General features: G+C 50.3%; 1 protein-coding gene across 10 annotated transcripts in view; it reads right to left on the minus strand.

The window, feature by feature from the left end:
- The window catches only part of MYLK4 (myosin light chain kinase family member 4), a 66,965-nt gene that overhangs the window by 2,459 nt on the left and 46,381 nt on the right, over window positions 1-18,125 (minus strand). For all 10 annotated transcript variants that reach the window (XM_025264749.3, XM_006047346.4, XM_025264753.3 and 7 more), the window contains 9 exons: window positions 16,627-16,732; window positions 12,713-12,806; window positions 12,532-12,641; window positions 11,309-11,450; window positions 8,293-8,363; window positions 7,350-7,478; window positions 6,461-6,613; window positions 4,673-4,751; window positions 1,432-1,504 (listed from right to left, as the gene is read on the minus strand). In XM_025264749.3, the coding sequence (XP_025120534.2) occupies window positions 1,457-1,504; window positions 4,673-4,751; window positions 6,461-6,613; window positions 7,350-7,478; window positions 8,293-8,363; window positions 11,309-11,450; window positions 12,532-12,641; window positions 12,713-12,806; window positions 16,627-16,732 (932 nt within the window). In that variant the 3' untranslated portion in view covers window positions 1,432-1,456. The remainder of the gene's footprint in view (window positions 1-1,431; window positions 1,505-4,672; window positions 4,752-6,460; window positions 6,614-7,349; window positions 7,479-8,292; window positions 8,364-11,308; window positions 11,451-12,531; window positions 12,642-12,712; window positions 12,807-16,626; window positions 16,733-18,125) is intronic.

Genomic DNA, 18,125 nt, shown 5'->3' on the forward strand with positions numbered 1-18,125 from the left:
CTGATTTATTTCTACCCCATCTTACTCCTCAACAGATTCGAGGCAGCTCGCAAGAGCACACACAGGCAACAGACCAAGAAAACCTCGGGGCCAGAGTAGATACATGTCAGGGTGAGAGTTCGGACGGGCAGGCAGCAGAATGCCGCCTCACGAGGCTCGAGTCCAGTAGGGCCGCTGAAGCCGAGCTGCCCGGCAGGCCGAGGACTCGCAGCCCAGACGGCGGGGCCGCTGGCCGGGGCCAGCGGGGGTGCTGGGGCTTCTCGAAGCCTCTGGGGTAGTGCACTGCCCTCGGCCTCTCCTTTGGGCCACGTGTGTGCGTGTGTGTGTGCGTGTGCGTGTGCGCGTGTGCGCGCGCATGTGTGCGTGTGTGCATGTGTGCGTGCACGTGTGTGCGTGTGCGCATGCGTGCACGCGTGCGTGCGCGTGTGCATGCGTGCGTGTGTGTGTGCGCGTGCGTGTGTGTGTGTGCGTGTGTGGGCATGTGCGTGTGCGCATGTGTGTGTGCGTGTGCGTGTGCGTGTGTGTGTGTGTGTGTGCGCGCGCGCGTGCGCACAGTCTCTCAGTTATGACCAATTCTCTGCAATCCTATGGGCTGTAGTCCACCAGGCTCCTCTGTCAATGGGAATCTCTAGGCAAAAATACTGGAGTGGGTTGCCCTGCTCTCCTCCAGGGGGTCTTCCTGAGCCACGGATCAAACCCGTGACTCTGATGTCTCCTGCACTGGCAGATGGGTTCTTTACCACTGGCACCACCTGGGAAGCCCCCTTTAGGCCATAAATTGGACCATTTATTGATGTAACAGCACATGCTCATGTGTAACACTCCTTCTCTGAATAATTCTGACAAAATTCTAAGCAAGGCAGAGGCTTTGTATGAAGAGGCAGTTCCTTGGGGTCCAAGAGGGGGTCTGGGCCTGGCAACAGCTCAGGAGGAGAAGAGTGAGCAGACTCCCCAGAGGGCCAGGCTCCACCGAGCCCTGGGGTGTGCCCCTGGGGGCAGGTCCTGACTCCCCAGAGGGCCAGGCTCCACCTGGGGGTGCCCCTGGGCAGGTCTCCAGACTCCCTGACTCTGCAGCCAGCGCTCCCTCCCCTGCTACTCCTACTACGTACAACTGTTGCAAGGACCCCCGGAGCCTTCCTGAGCACCTACTGTGTGCCGAGCCCTGAGCACCTACTGTGTGCCGAGCCCTGGTCTCTGGCTTTGCTTGGATGGTCTCAGTGGAGCCACTCAACAAACATGGGAAATGAGACTGTCCCCAGTCCACAAATCACAAGACGGAGGATCCTCTGCTAGGAAACAGCAGAGCAGACCCAAACACAGCCTCCTGGCCTCGGGGCCTCCCCGGGAGGGAATGCGCCCCGCTGCATGCGCGGTCAGCCAGCCACACTCTCCCCACCCTCTCTCTAGGCTCAGAGGCCCCTTTAGACCAACCTTTCAAGAGGGCGCTTTCCGGACACTATTTGGTCACCGGGTCCTGGGCATCAGAGCAGCAATTCTTCCTTTTCTAGGAAAACCAAGAAGACATTTCGAGAAGGGTCAGACTGACGCGGTCTGACGATACCCAAAGAGGCAGGGGTTCCTGCAGAGACGTCCCTGGACCCTGAGTGGCTCACGGCCGCAGAATCCGGCTCGAGGGCGTCCCCACTCCCCCTCAACGTCCCTGTCATCACCGCCCTTCCCCTCGGAGTCTCGGATAGAGAGACTCGCGCTCCATGACCCTTGTTGTGACAATGTGTGTTTAGTCAAGACTCAGGCAGACGAGGCACAATAGTCAAGGTAGACTGACCACAGGGATGAGCCAGACACAGACATGGCTGCTTGCAGATGTTCTCAAGCCAGCAGACGAGAGCTAAGGGCCCCAGGAGAAGCTCCGGAGGACAGAGGAAGCCCCTCTGGTTGGCGCTGAGGAGACCGTCCTGGAGAAAGGGCACTGGGAGTGGGCCTCGGACACTGCCCAGGACTTGGGCCAACCTGGGCACAGGGCTGGGGCCCCAACACTGGCACACATGGGGGCCTGAACTGCTGGGCATGGGGGTTCAGGGTGCAAGGAGGGGAAGACTGGGAGATTCTCTCATCAGGGGATAATACGGTCAGAGCTATAATTAAGGAAGGGATGATTTGGTGACAGGGAAGAGCGTGGGCGCACGCAGACTCCGAGCATGTCCATCGTCATTAGCTCAGTAGACAGGAGCAGAGGATGAGGCCGGCGCCCAGGAGACGGGGAGGAGAGCTGGATGGTCATGAGCCGTGGGAGGAGCGCATCGGCCCCACCTGCTTGCTTCCCCGCCCCCAGCCCCAAAGCGGTGGCGGTGTCTGCACAGGTGCCGGCCAAGGGCGCACGGGCTTGCCCTCAGGGGGGCCCTGCAGCAGCCCAGGCTGTGCCTGACACAGTGGGTCCCGTGCGGGCGGTGGGCTTGGCCCTATGAGCCCAGCTCAGGAGGTGGAGACGGCAGGCCTCGGGGTCTAAGAGGGAGAATCCTAAGTTCACAGATCACGGGCATGCTCAGTGGTTGGGAAACAGGAAGTGCTTTTAAGCACGAAACAATGAAAAGAGACAAATAAAAGTTTATTATGAAAACTTTGAAATATCAGAATTTAGATTTAAATAGTTTGGGTAAGAGTTGAATTTTCAATATGAAGTTGAATTCTGGTTCTACAGGACATAGAAACAAGATTCTCTCAGAAGTGAATCACCTAGAAAAAATTATTCTCAATACTTCACCAAAAAATAAAACATATTAAGCTTGAGTGTTGTCCTTCAGTAACATGAAAGGTGTCATACAGGGTGGCCCTGGAAATGTCACAGGCCCCCTTGGCCCAGCAGCCCGCCTCCAGCGGGACGGCAGAGTGGGGAGCCTCGCCCGACTCCAGGGTCTGCTGCCTGTGGTGGGATCCTGGGTGGGGCTATACCCCTGTCCTCAGCGGCCCTTTCACATAAAGGGAATGATGGCATGTCTGAATCAGAGCATCGACCTGAGGACCAAGGGACTCCATTTCCTGAAGCCATCAGGACAGTGCTTGGCGCAGTGCTGTGCAATTATCTTTCATGGTAACTAACTGGATTTATACAACGGAAATTTTTTTTGTTTAATCCTCACCATCCCTGAAATATCTATTCACCTTAGGTACCAGCAGTTGGATAAAATAACAAAAAGGTGATTTTGTTGTTGTTGTATGATCTAAAAAATATTTTTAAACACTTCTACACTGTATAATGTCATTAATTATCTGTTGTGGTTTCCATATTGTCCACCACGTCAAAGTGTATTTGGACACCAATAAGCTTGGATAAAAATACATGGGTGGAAAATTGGCCCAGAATAGGTTGGTAACCCTAATAAGCAGTTTATGCCGTCTGGGTGAGGTACCTACCAGGGAATCAGCCTATTTTTACTTGACATCAGTACCAATTATCAAGGAAAGGTATATTCAGACACAAATAAAACTTACAACTCATGCCGAATTTAGAAGTAATTTCAATAAAAACTGGATGTGGAAAAAATGAGTGCCGGGTCACAGTCATCCCAGGGCTTGGTCGGTGGAAAAGCTGCACTCCAAACCCCGGAGGAGCAAAGGTGGGGGGGAGGGGGTGTACGAGGCCGACCAGCCGCCTGCACAGCGAGCCACGGCAGGGCCTGCCCACTGCTTCCCCGGGCTCGCGCCCCGCTGACCACACTAAATATTCAGGAAAGCTGCTTAGATGTGACCCGTCTGCCTCTGTGCTGTTTATGTAATCCACGGTGATCTGGATGTGGACGTCGGCAGGAGGCGATGGTAGTCACCCAGGTGACGGGTGGCCTCAGCCTAGACGACCATCCTGACGGTGGGGACTGTACGGATTCCGGGAATAATCAGTGCAGACGCTGGAGGAAAATTACGGAGGAGCTGAGGGGAGTGGGGGAGGGAGAGGGGGCACAGAGAGGCTTTGGGGTCTGGGAGGGTGGTGAGGATGGTGGGGGGCGAGCAGAGGCAATCCAAGCGGAGATGGCCAGCTCATGGGGGAGTATTTGGACCCAAAGCTTAGGAAAGACACCTGTGCTGGAGGTACCAACGAGGCAGGTGAGATGTAAGCACTGGCTAGGGTGGTGAGAGGCTGTCGGGAGTTTGTGTAAGAAGTGACCACACGGGGAGGCCCGGTCGCTCTCAAGGTACACCCCACCATTCAGTCTTCTTCACAGGCACTTACATTAATCTTTTGTCCAAGCTGAATATTACCTTTCTTTTTTTTTTTTTTTTTTTTTTGGTGCTTAGAGCACACTAAACCAGGCAAGCAGGGAAGTTAGAATTTTGAGTTCTATGTAGGAGATATACCCTGAATGTACATTAACATGTATTCTCCGAAACTTTATGTGACCTATGCCCGAGGCTAAACGTGTATGTGTGGGTGCGGTTACGGTGACGATACGATTCACTTTGCAATGGATACAGTAATTAAATAATAACCCTAATACATAGTTCTGCTGAAAATAATTCTCTAGTGTAGTTAGCATCATTAAAAAGCACAAATTGCTCAATAAAAGCATTTTAAGCAATTTAGCGCTAGCACAAGATTAGAAGGTTGTGAGAGACTAATTAGAAACAGCTTCACTCGAGGCTGAGGTGCCGCTAGCATCTGATCGTCAGAAGGTTGAAGCCGACTAGAGAGAAGAGGGAAAACAGCAGCCGTGGTTACCTGCGTGCTGAGCCTGGAGTGGAGCTTGTGATCCGACAGCCAAGGGTGCTTGAGAGCCTCACTAGCACTGATTCTCCAGCTAAAGGGAAAGGCAGGGGTTGTTAGGGACCCAGCGGAGACCAGATGGCCTCATGTCAAGTTGCCAGGCAATTCTGTCTCCCATGGAATTAGTATCAGGGATAGGTTACCACCCAATCCCATCAGGGTAACACTATTGGTAAGACAAGCAAGACAAACAATTCTGAAATCTTGATGCTACCTGAACATCTTCCTGCAAATAGAAATAACCATTCTTGACCAGATGTCTGAGCTTCATAAATTGAACTTCTATCTTCCCGACCCAGGGATTGAACCTATGTCTCCTGCTTAGCAGGCAGGTTCTTTACTACTGATGCTTTTGAACTGTGGTGTTGGAGATGACTCTTCAGAGTCCCTTGGACTGCAAGGAGATCCAACCAGTCCATCCTAAAGGAAATCAGTACTGAGTGTTCTTTGGAAGGACTGATGCTGAAGCTGAAACTCCAATACTTTGGCCACCTGATGTGAAGAGCTGACTCATTTGAAAAGACCCTGATGCTGGGAAAGATTGAAGGTGGGAGGAGAAGGGGACCACAGAGGATGAGATGGTTGGATGGAATCACTGACGCAATGGATGTGAGCTTGAGTAAGCTCTGGGGAGGCCTGGTGTGCTGCAGTCAATGGGGTCACAAAGAACCGGACACGACTGAGCGATTGAACTGAACTGAACTAAAAACTGCTTGTCTCTTCTATTAGATCACAAGTTACCTAAAGCCAGGAACTGGGCTTTATACATTTGCCCTCAAAGCCCCAGATACAATTTCTGGCAGATCAGGGAGAGTGAAGTGCAGGGGAAGGAGCATCTGGGGTCAGCCCCAGACCCCACCCCACCAAACCACCTGTCTATTGGTTCATAGTCGTGGTTATATAACTTAAAAGCTATAAAACAATAAAGCAAGTATTGTTGGCCATGAACATCTTAAATGCCATCTACCATTATGTGTTTTATTATTTTTCTATTTTCTCTCATTATTTTTCCATTTTGGAGGTTTCTTGTTTTCCATTTTTTGTCTGTTTAAAACTTTTTTAAAAATTATTTTTATTTATTTATTTTTAATTTGTTTTATTTTTCCTTTGTATTTTTCTTTTCTGTTTTTGGGAGTTGTTTTTTTTTTAATTTTTGTTATTTAGTCTTATCTTTTGTCATTATATATTTAAGACAGGATCATCTGAAAAGTATGTTTGGCTCATCACCGTCCTCCACCCTCTCTATGATCCTAAAATGTGAGCCCCTGTATTTCAGTATCAGTACCCTTCATCCACTGAATTCTGAATTATTAGCAAGACAGAAAGCAGGCCATTCATACATAACAGTCACGTGCTCGGCCTTGTGTTGATTCTTGGTTCTGTCACTTAACCGGCCATGTGATCTCGGAGTACCATCAAAGAACGTGACTGATAATGCCCTCCTCCCACGAAGCTGGGAAGGCGGTAAAGAGAACACGTCTGGAGAGCAGCAGCAGGCCTGGCCCACAGCAGGCTCTCCCATGAAACAACCGTTCAGCGGCGTGGAGCCCCCAGCCCCACTCAAGCCCTACGATCACAGCAGTTCCAGGGCTCAGGAGTCACTGTGTCTGCAGCCCAGCAGGTGCATCAGAGAGACCGCCACAGGGGCTGGTGGCTACTTCCCTGGCTGCGGTCCTCTCAGCCCCGGGGCCCCGCTTCTCTGTTTGCCCTGCCTCCTCCTGAGCCCAGAGGGGACGTGGTCACCTCTTCTCCTTAATGAGAAGCTTGGAGATGAACTCCCGGGCCTCCTCCGAGACGTCCTGGAACTCTTGGTCCTCCAGGTCCCACCTGCAGGCCAGGATGTTGTTCAGGGTCTCGGCATCGTCGTCGCCCAGGAAGGGGGACAAGCCGCTGAGTCTGTAAGACACGGCATCCAGGGTGAGAAGCCTTTAAACACCCTCAGACTCTGTGGAGACAGGTGCCTTCTTGGTTCTGTCATTTAAAACGGAAAGAAGGCTCAGGGATAAAGAATCTGCCTGCAATGCAGGAGTTACCCAGGATGTGAATTCAGTCCCTGGGTCGGGAAGATCCCCTGGAGGAGGGCACGGCAACCCACTCCAGTATTCTTGCCTGGAGAAACCCATGGACAGAGGAGCCTGGCGGGCTACAGTCCACAGGGTCGCAAAGAGTTGGACACGCGTGAGCGACCCGCGAGCATGGTTTTCTGTGTATCAGCTGCCCTCAAACACGAATCTCACAGAGTAACACAGACGCCCTTTTCACGCGTTTACCAGAGTGCCATCACGGCCTCAGACGGCAGACGCCAGGAACGTCCCCCGGGCAGTGAGGCTGCTTCATCACTCGGGGGATCAGGACACAGTTGGGGGTGTTTTTTAAGTTACTTTGAGAGCATAGGATGGTGGCCTAGGAATCTGGGTGATTAGTGAAGAAGAGAGACTATTACTTTTTCTGATGATAAAAGGAAAGAATTTACTCCTTTACCCGCCAGACTCAACAGAACATGGAAAGTACCTGAGTATGGGGCAGAGTTATTTATCTTTGAAAGATCTAACTTAGGGCTTTATTCAAAAGAGCAGATGGAACATGCACGGCGATTGAGAACAAGTGCCCGAGGGGCCGGGGGCCTGCTTACAGCATGTAGGCGATGACGCCCACACTCCACATGTCAGTGGGGAAGGAGACAAAATCGTAGTTCACAACTTCAGGGGCGAGGAATTCAGGAGTTCCAAAGTTCACCTTCAGCTTCTCTCTGGGTTTGTACCTGAAATTTAGGAGACAACACGGAGGAATGAAGAGGGTCAGCCAAAAACCAAAACTCAAGAAAACAGAAAGGGTGCAGTCTATAAGCAAAAAACTGCACAGCACAGTTAATGTAAACAGAGTGAAGGAAATCGTATATTAAAGAGATAGTGTCCAAAACTGGTAACGAAGCTTCCCACCAGAGAGCCTTAAGAGTGAAACGGTAATGAAGCTTCTCACTAGAGGTCCTTAATAATCTGAAATGGTTGTGAGAAAAGCCACTTGGAATAATTAGAACACCTGAATTATGAATTATGAAACATGACCGAAGGAGCTGTGAGAACAGACTGTGCCCTGTCGACAGCTCAAACAAGCCTAGTTTAATGAATAGAGAAGACGCAGCCGTTCACGACCGTCCAACACTCTCACTCACGCACTGAGGTCCGAGTAAACTCTGTTCCCTTGAGGAGCTCATCTCTGCCTGAACCCTGTGAGCAATCCTGCTCACACAATTACTTTTTTAAGGTAAATCTTCTCTTTACAGATGGACCAAATGCAAAAGACTAAGACAAACTCTTACAAATTATGGATTAATGTCTTAAAATTTAATAACTGCACTGTACTAGGTTTTAATATTCCATATTTTTCTTGCATGCACTGTAGAAACTCCTAAACGTTCAAATTCTGAAGCCAGCAAAGTAGAGCTGAAACATAATTTTGGTTAATTCTAAACAGGGATACGAAACCAAGGGGTGTATCAGATTTATCTTTGCAAAGAAAGATCACCCATCATGTTCTCTAACTCAATTCATACACCTATGTCCAAATTGACATACCTTCTGGCCAATCCAAAGTCAATAATTTTTATTTGTTTAGTGTCCCGATTCACACACAGGATGTTCTCAGGCTGCCAGGAGAAAGAGACACATTAGCAATGAAAACAACCATCCTTCACTCAAATTGTCCTTGAACCACAACTAAAAATACAACGATGCTCAGGAAAAACATATCAGGCCTTTCACTTTGGGGCGGGCTTGTCTGTGTGGGTATTTTCTCCTTTAATTATGTGGTGGATGAGGTTGTGGGCCCCTGCCAAGCTCGCATGACCCTGCCTTCCCTCCCCCACCAGCTCTGCCGTTGACGACCATGCCTGAGTTCAGGCCAAGGCCTCCTGCCTCAGGACTTTCCAAATGGCCTGGTGGAGGCCGTCTCAGACTTGACATCCGCCCCCCTAAAATTATTAAGTATGAATTTCCCCTTCTTGGAGGACTATTTTTCCCGAGGATTTATGAGTTCCAGGAGAAATGGCCTGCTTCATTCCACCGGCCACACAGAGCACGCACCCACATGCGAGCAGCCCTGACCCCCAGGCTTTCCCTGAGCTCAGTCTATGGGAAAGTCATCTGTAAGGGGAGGACTCCCCCACCCCCGTTCATTCTTCATTCTCGGCGATTCCAGAGAGTTGCTGAGTTTGGTCTCCGTGCCTAAAAGCCTTGACTAAGCGTTCCCTTGGAGCTTGCCTCTGGAAAGACTTGGCCCTGCAATGGGACAGTCTCGGGGTGCAGAGGAGAGAGGTAGATAGCCCTGCAACTCGGTATTTATAGAACATCTGAGAAGTGCACCTCCCTACGTTAGGACAGGAGACCTGAGGATGGGAAAAATAGGGGATCTGACTTAAAGTCAAAGTCATCCTCAAAAGAGAAATAAAGGTTTCAAAGAACCGCCTGAACTCTCAAGCTCTAACTCATCCCAAATCTTCCCTAAGCGCTAGGAGGGGGCATTAGCCGAGGGGCCAAGTCCCCAGGATTCCATGTCCCACCCTTCACACGGGGTCATGGCTGCCCCCCTGCCCTGCCTGTCCAGGTGGAGGAGAGGGTAGAGTGAGGTCAGAAACACAACAACACTTTATGAGATGAGCTAGCACCAGCTTGGTGGTGGCGGTTTAGTCACTAAGTCGTGTCCAACTCTGTTACCCCATGGACTGTGGCCGGCCGGCCTCCTCTGTCCCAGGCAACAGAACTGGAGTGGGTTCCCATCTCCTGCTCCAGTAGTGTCTGCTTGTCAACGTTCAATTGTCCGTTTGGTTGGGCATAATGTCATTGGAAGCTTTTTCTCTAAAATATCTCTAAAACAGATGTCTCTAGGCAAAGGCAATTTATAGAGAAGTGGGTGCTGCACAGGAAGACTTGGCCTCGTGCTTACATAACTGATTGATTATGTATCAAGCTGTCCAATTGCCAAAAAGCACCATGACACAAAAGAATTGTTTGCAGAATAAAAAAAAAAAACAACAGCTCTGAGGGCACTTCAGAAAGTAAATTTTTTTCTATTATAAAATTAAAGCATATTCATTGAATAAGATTTACAAAACACAAAAAATGCAGGAAGGAGACCATTTTAAGTCACCTATAATCTCCCCTGCAGAGAGACAAGCCTTTGGTATTTTTGGCCCTCTCCCTCCAAGGAGCTTTCTGAAAGGGCGCCTGGTCCTTAATGGCCCATCCAGCTGCCGCCTTTATTGCATCTTTACATGCAAGCCACAGCTAGAGTGCCCGTTGCAAGTCCTCAGTCAACATTATGAAGCCACCTGTGGGGCGGTTTGACTTACGACGGGTCAGGCCCCCGCTTCAGCTGCCAATCAAACCCCTTTAGGGATATTTGGAGAGCATCTACACTCAATGAAAATGCTCCGTGAAAGTGTGTGTTATCAAACCAGTTCATAGCCATGGGCTCTGCTAATGACTTTTAACCTCCGGCTCTGGCATCCCATCGACCACTTCCTCCTGCTCTGTGGACGGGAGAGGCAGCGCGTAAATCAGGACGGCGAGAGGAGCCGAGCTCCAGGAACGGAGGCCCATGGAGACCTATGCAAGGAGGCAGAATTGATTGAGCTCCGCGAGCCCCGATGACTTGCAGTAGATGGTATGTTCTACAGAATGTGTATTTTATCTCAGTGTCACACTGTGCAAACAGGGAAATGAGAAACAACCGAGCCACACAGGAAGATGCCTTGAGGACATGAGAGCTGCTCGGAGTTATTGGGCCCATATTTCACTGGTCGTAACGATGCACAGTCGGATTACAGGGACTTCATAAAGGGAGAGAGCGCAAGAGGGAAAGGTCGTAAAATAAGAGGAGAAAGAGGGTGGGCTCCCCACTGTTTACAACAGGTTCGCACCGCTCCCAGGGAGGTGCGCAGCCCCACCCACCACCCTTCTGCCCCTCAGTCTCTCAGCACCTCCCCTCCGGCTGCCCTGGATCCCATTCTGCCATAGCATCCTCCTCCCGGCTCTAGCATGCTTGTAGAAAAATAATCCCTAAAGTCCAGAGCCTCCTGGAGGGTTTTAGAGGACTGCTGGGGATTCTGAGGAGCTGGGAAGTTTGACCACAAGCAGGGAACTCTGAGTCAGCTAAAATTCCTCCCACCTACTCAGACTGATGATGAGAGGATGCAACCAGGATGGTGGCGATGAGGACGGTGTGATGGTAGAAACCACCTCCCTATGAGTTCCTTTAACATAAGCAACTTACAATAAGACTCTGAACAGCAGTCCCTAAGGATGGAGACAAGCACATACCAGAGAGTGACAGAAATTGGGAATAGGGAGATGAGGCTAAGAGTCCAGAGTCTTCAAATTCCCGAATACATACCCAGCGATGGGCTCCGTCTCCCAAGCGGGTGTCCAGTACCCGACGGGCCCCCGGACCCGCCTGGGGGAAGGCTCGCGTCCCCCTGAGGCAGAGTGCGCCCAGCGATGGGCTCCGTCTCCCAAGCGGGTGTCCAGTACCCGAGGGGCCCCCGGACCTGCCTGGGGGAAGGCTCGCGTCCCCCTGAGGCAGAGCGCGTCCTACCTTCAGGTCCAGGTGGAGGATGTACATCTGGTGCATGTGTCTTATCCCCTCGCATATCTGCCTGATGAACAGGATGGTGTCGAGCTCCGTCAGGTTGCAGTTGTCGTCGATGATGCGATCGAAGAGCTCGCCTCCGTCCACGCTGCGGGGGAGAGGGGGCGAGTCCTGACTCAGCGCCCTCGACGAGCACCTGCTCCTCGCATCTGCGCGCCGCTGACCCGCCCGCCGGCTGTGTCTGCAGCTGTGTCTCTCTACCTTCTCAATAAGATGCCTCTGACGGTGATGGCCGTCACTGGAGCCCCACCACTTGCTCAAGTGGAAAGTCTCAAAGCCCCTCCCTTGCAGGGGCTGCGGCTCTGGGGTGGGTCCACCTCTGCCATCTCCTAAGGAGCACGGAGGCCCAGGAGGACGCTAGGAAGGCAGAGGTGGAGGGAATTCCAGACTCCTCGGGAAGGCCAGGCTGATTTCAGCAATAAAGTGCTCGTGTGGAGCTCATGCTGGATGTTTCATTACCCGAAATTCCTATCGCACAATGACAAGCAAAACCCGAAGTGGGGGCTGGGGGTGGGGAGCTGAAGTGAGTCGCAAACACGGATTCACTGTTGGTTAGAATGACTCACTTTATAACTAAACACTCATTTTTATAAAGGTGATTTTATTTTACTTTTTATAATTCTTTTTGATGTGGACCATTTTTAAAGTATTTAATGAATTTGTTACAACACTGCTTCTGTTTTATGTTTGGGTTTTTTAGCCACGAGGCATGTGGGACTTTAGCTGCCAGACCAGGGATCGAACCCACAGCCCTTGCGTGGTGAGGTGAAGTCTTAACCAGTGGACCACGAGGGGCGGCCCTAGAAAGGTGATGCTAAACAGAAGCCTCTCAGCTCTACTTCTAAGAGTCTGACACGAGCTTTGTTTTCACTATCAGGTCAAAAGTAGGACACAGTTCAAGGCTCACCCCTCCAGGGTACCCAGAGCAAGAGTTAAGACGGGGCCTCGACAGTACAGCTCATACTGAGCTAAACTTGTGTGGTTGTCCTGCTACTTAGCAACACAATCTCACGTGGAGACCCTTTCCTGAGTAATTTCCTTCCCGCGGGGGATGTAGTTCTGACACATGCAAGTCAGAATCCCAGGGTCCAGCAGGGTCCAGCTGGAGGCAGGACAGGGCGGCGTGCTGGGGATGTGCGCGTAGGATGGGGAGGGGATGGGGGACGCACTACTCCATGACCAGGACGATGTCGTTCTTAGACTCGAAGGCGTCGTAGAGCTGGATGAGGTTCACGTGGTCCAGCTGGTTCATGACGCTGATCTCGTTCTTCACGTCATCCTGGGGGAGGGAGGGCTGGTTTAGCACTGGGCGGACGGCAGCCCGCCACGTCCGCACCGCGTGGCCCTTACCTTGTCCTTCATGCCCCTGGTCTTGATGATCTTGGCCGCCAGCTTCAAGCCTGTGGCTTTCTCCTCACACTTGTGAACTTGGCCGAAGCGCCCACTGCGGGAGAAGAGGTGGTGGCCCGGGTGAGGCTCTGTTCCCGCCAGGGCCCCGGTCTGGCTGCTGCCCAGTGGACACTGAAGCTTTCCCGCACCCCTCTTTCTGACTTGAGTGAGCAAGCCTGATGTGCCCCTGCTGTGGCCAAATCTCCTAGAACAGGTCAAGTTCTGATACGAGCCACAGGCCTCAGCGTCACCTGGGGGTGATGTCCCAGCCCTACTGAAGCAGGAAGTCTGGGGAAGACCCCAGAATCTGCATTTTCATAACATCCCTTGGGTGGTTCTCATGCACCCTAAAATTTGAGGGTTTCTATTGTAGAGAAAATAGAATCTTTCTGAATGCATGTGAATATAACAAGCTAGGTTCTCTAAGCATAAGAATGATACAGGCTGTTGGTCAGGCAAGTCAGATTATTTTTGGAAACTGCATATAAATAAATAAGTAATCACAAAATTGCATATAGACACATTTAATCAAAGCATACACTACACACTTTAGCTTGGATATCAATTTAAATGCACTTTGTAAGGCAGCTTCTTACAAACGTCACGACCTCCCCAAATACACACTCATGAGCAGTCTTATCCTTTGACTTGCTTGCTGTGATTCCTGACTCAGTGAAACGGCTGGGGAGCTGGGGGGAGTTCACCCCAGCCCACCCCACTCAGCCACACTCCCTGCACAGAAGCAGATGCGTCCTGGGGTGGGGGTGGGGTGACATTACCGTAAGCACAGCCAAGTGTGACATCAATCCCACCCACTGTTCCAGACGTGCTCTCTCTCCTGGAGCCCAGGAACACAGCCCCGGGCGCTTCAGATGTGGCTGCTCATTAAGAAAGGTCTTTTTCCCTTAATTAGCAATGGCCCCCAGATCGGCCTGGCCCAGCCGTGGTGCCACGTCACTGCTCAGCTTCAGCACCTCCTTCTGTCCCTCTGAAAGGCTTCACCCTGCAAGGCCTGGGGCGGGAGATGGCCTCAAGGGTCCCTGCTGGCCCGCCAGGCTGATAACCTCATGCTAGGAATAACTGACCATGATGAGCAGCAACTCTAATCACCCCACAGGCCACAGGTGGGGAAGGAACCCCGGGAAAATGGAGGGGCCTGCCGCGGTGTGGGGGCCCCGGGATCCTGGCCCTGGGGGGTTGGCCCCGCCGACTCTGTAGGACAAGGGGCTGCACCTCAACTCGCCCCCGACGGAGAGGAGGTCCCCGCTGACGAGGCCAGCACGCCCAGCTGACCACCCCTCTAAGCTCCTCACTGAGGCCGGGATGGGGCGATAGGCGGGTGGTCCCACCTGCAGCCACCAGAGAAGACCCCGCGCTGCCCCGGAGGCTCTGAGAGTCACCGAGAGACCTCGACTAGAAACGCACACAAACCCTGGGGTTGCTCCAAAGCTGCCTCTGCAAATAACTTGCCTCCTTTAGAGAAACGGTGGCTGGCTTGCCAACCCCGTTCCTCAAGACCCTGATAAGCTAACACTTGCCGTGAGACTAAGAGGCCCAGGCAGCGCTGCCTGCTCCGGAAGCCCCATCCCCCTCGACCGTCCTCACAGGCCGGGGGCCTCTCTGCCATCAGCTGGCCAAGGAGGAGAAAGTTCAGGTGTGTCCTGTGACAGAGGGCAAAGGAGCCATGGGATTGGAAAACCTAGGAGGGGCTTCGCAGAGTCAGCCACACCCCTGACCACAGGCAGAAACACGCACGCTATGAACCACACGTGCTCTCCGTGTTGTGAGTAAATGTCTATGTGTTGAATGTATGTACAGTTTTCCTGCTCTCCACCTCTTACTTTACATAGATTGCTAGTGGGAGTCAACACTGGGAGTCACAAGACCTCAGGGAGGGTCGTGGCTGAAGTAGGAGAGGAAAGCCCCTCCTCCCTGGTGGACTCGGCTCCTCCTTCTTCAGGGAGGGCATCTGTGTGGATGTCCTGCCAGCAAGTCCTTCTGCAGGGCACGTCACCGACTGAAATGAATGACAGTAACTCACATGGTATCAGTGCAAATGAAAAACAAGCGATGATAAAAAAAATAATTTACTATGTGCCGTGAGATAAACAGCGTTCACACATTTCTACGTTTTGCTCCTCGGCGTTCAAGCTTCTAAACCTCCTGGGGACTCACACTGCTTTCCTCTCACTCCGGACAGGACAACACGGGAAGTGAAGCAGATGAAACCCGGAGGGTAGTCACCTCATCAGCCTTTCCGGCATCAGCGACAGTTTTCAGAAATGGTTAAAATCACTTAAAATAACTGTATGTGATGTTTCTGGTTCTCCGGGTGAGACTGACAGACATTTATGAAATTCTTAAGACCCATCTCTGTTTATAGCAGCAGTGTCCAATAGCCAAGGCGTGGGAGTCACCTAAGCGTCTGCCAATAGACGGGGGTGAGGGATGTGTGGTATATAGATTCAGTTCAGTTCAGTCGTGTCTGACTCTTTGTGACCCCATGGACTGCAGCACGCCAGGCCTCCCTGTCCATCACCAACTCCTGGAGTTTACTCAAACTCATGTCCATTGAGTCGGTGATGCCATCCAACCATCTCATCCTCTGTCGTCCCCTTCTCCTCCTGCCTTCAATCTTTCCCAGCATCAGGGTCTTTTCCAGTGAGTCAGTTCTTCACATCAGGTGGCCAAAGTATTGGAGTTTCAGCTTCAACGTCAGTCCTTTCAATGAACATTCAGGACTGATTTCCTTTAGGATGGACTGGTTTGATCTCCTTGCAGTCCAAGGGATTCTCAAGAGTCTTCTCCAACACCATGATTCAAAGGCATCAATTCTTAGGCATTCAGCTTTCTTTATAATTCCACTCTCACATCCATACATGACTACTGGAAAAACCATAGCCTTAACTAGATGGACTTTTGTTGGCAAAGTAATGTCTCTGCTTTTTAATATGTTATCTAGGTTGGTCATAACTTTTCTTTCAAGGACCAAGCGTCTTTTAATTTCCTGGCTGCAGTCACCATCTGAAGTGATTTTGGAGCCCCCCAAAATAAAGTCTGACACTGTTTCTACTCTTTCCCCATCTATTTCCCATGAAGTGATGGAACCAGATGCCATGACCTTCGTTTTCTGAATGTTGAGCTTTAAGCCAACTTTTTCACTCTCGTCTCTCACTTTCATCAAGAGGCACTTTAGTTCTTCTTCACTTTCTGCCATAAGGGTGGTGTCATCTGCGTATCTGAGGTTATTGATATTTCTCCCGGCAATCTTGAGTCCAGCTTATATATATTACTCAGTCATAAAAAGAAGGAAATAATGCCATTTGCAGCAACATAGACAAACCTAGAGATTATTGTGCTAAGTGAACTAAGTCAGACTGAGACAGACAAAGGCCATATGATATCCAAACATACGATACAAATTAACTTATTTACAAAACAGAAGCAGACTCGCAACTCACACACCTGGAAAAGAAACTCACAGCTACCAAAGGGGAAAGGTGGGTGGCATGGTTCTAAATCAGGAGTTCAGGATTAACATATAAACATTACTGTATATAAAACAGATAACCAACAAGGACCTATTGTATAACACATGAAACTCTACTCAGTATTCTATAATAACCTGTAATGGAGAAGAATCTGAAAAAAAATATATAGATGTAATTGAACCACTTTTCTGTACACCCAAAACTAACACAACATTATAAATTAACTATACTCCAATATAAATTTAAAAATATGAAAAATCAGTACAAAACCAAGAAAAGTAAAAATAGAAAGATGAAACACGTAGGAATTTTTAAAAAGACCTGTGTCTTTGCAAGCACTCTTTCCTCCTTGCCAAGAGGGTGCTGAAGAGGAGCGGCACTCACCCTCCCAAGATCTCGGTCCTGCTCACGGTGTAGAAGCTGTTGACCGCGGCCTGCCTGGCCGTCACGATGCGATGGTCGAACGGCGCGGGCGGTGCCGGGGCGTCAGCTGGGAGGCGAGAGGAGAAGTGCTGGTGAGAAGCGGCCCGCGTGCCAACGTGCTCGTTTAGAAGCAAAACGCAAGTGGCCCCCCGGGTTTCTAAAGATCCAGGGAACACAGACCTTCATTTCATATCGTGATTTGTGGGTCATGAAGGCGACCCCTGACACTTGTGAGAAAGCTTGTCAGGACCTCAGCCCCCAGCTTCCCCGGGACGGCTTTCAGAAACCACAAAACAATCAAAGATCTCCATGTAACGTCCAAACAGGTAATGCTTCCAAGTCTCAGTCTTTTACACTCAAACCCCTGACACTGTTTGACCCATTTAAAAAAAAAAAAAAAAAAACACAACTGGTAAAGTCGACACTTTTAATTACAGTAGAGAGGGAAAAAAATGAAAAATTTATTCCGTCATTGAAAGGTTTGATATTACTAAACGTGACTTTCCAAAATATTTTAGTCTTTATTTAAGACACATTTAAAGCTTAAAGGGGCTGCCCTGGTGTCTCAGTCGGTAAAGAGCCCACCTGCAATGCAGGAGACCTGGGTTCGATCCCTGGGTTGGAAAGATCACCTGGAGAACGGAAAAGCCACCCCCACCAGTGTTCTTGGCTGGAGAATCCCCGTGGACAGAGGAGCCTGGTGAGCTACCGTCCTGGGGTCGCAGAGAGTCGGACACGACTGAGCGACTAAACACAAAGCTCAAAGATGAACTTTTCCTGACTAGAAACAAAACACCCCGTGACATTGGCTAAGTGCATGTTCTCCAGCTCGCAAATTTCTCCCACTTTCGACCTCCCAGCCTAAGCGTTTAACCTCCAGTCTACAGCAGGATCTGTTCTAAAATACACTGCTGTTTAGTCGCTAAGTCATGCCCAACTCTTTGTGACCCCATGGGTTGTAGACTGCCAGGCCCCTCTGTCCATAGGACTTCCCAGGCAACAATACTGTGGTGGGTTGCTATTTCCTCCTCCAGGGATCTTCCTGACCCAGGGGTCAAGCTGGTGTCTCCTGCATTGGCTGGAAGGTTCTTAACCACTGCGCCAGCTTGCAAAGCCCTAAAATACATAGTTACTTACTAATATTCTTCCAGTACACTTTTCACTTTTCCAGAGTTACTGTAAAACTTTTCTTGCCATGAACCTATTCATTTCTCCATTTATTCATTATTTAATCATCTACTGCATGCAGCTTCATACATGTGTCCAAAGGCTACAGAGGGAAGTGAGCCGAAAATAAGTTTGCCTTTAGAAATTCACATTTATTCAAAATGTAATCCTTAAACACTTATCTTGTGCTAGGCACTCTGCCAAGAGTTCATATTTTTGTAAGATTCAGATAATGATATTAATCTCTGGGCATCTGATCTGATGAGGACATTCTCCTGTCACACCATAAATAT

The sequence above is a fragment of the Bubalus bubalis genome, chromosome 2 (assembly GCF_019923935.1).
Source record: "Bubalus bubalis isolate 160015118507 breed Murrah chromosome 2, NDDB_SH_1, whole genome shotgun sequence".
NCBI lineage: Eukaryota > Metazoa > Chordata > Mammalia > Artiodactyla > Bovidae > Bubalus > Bubalus bubalis.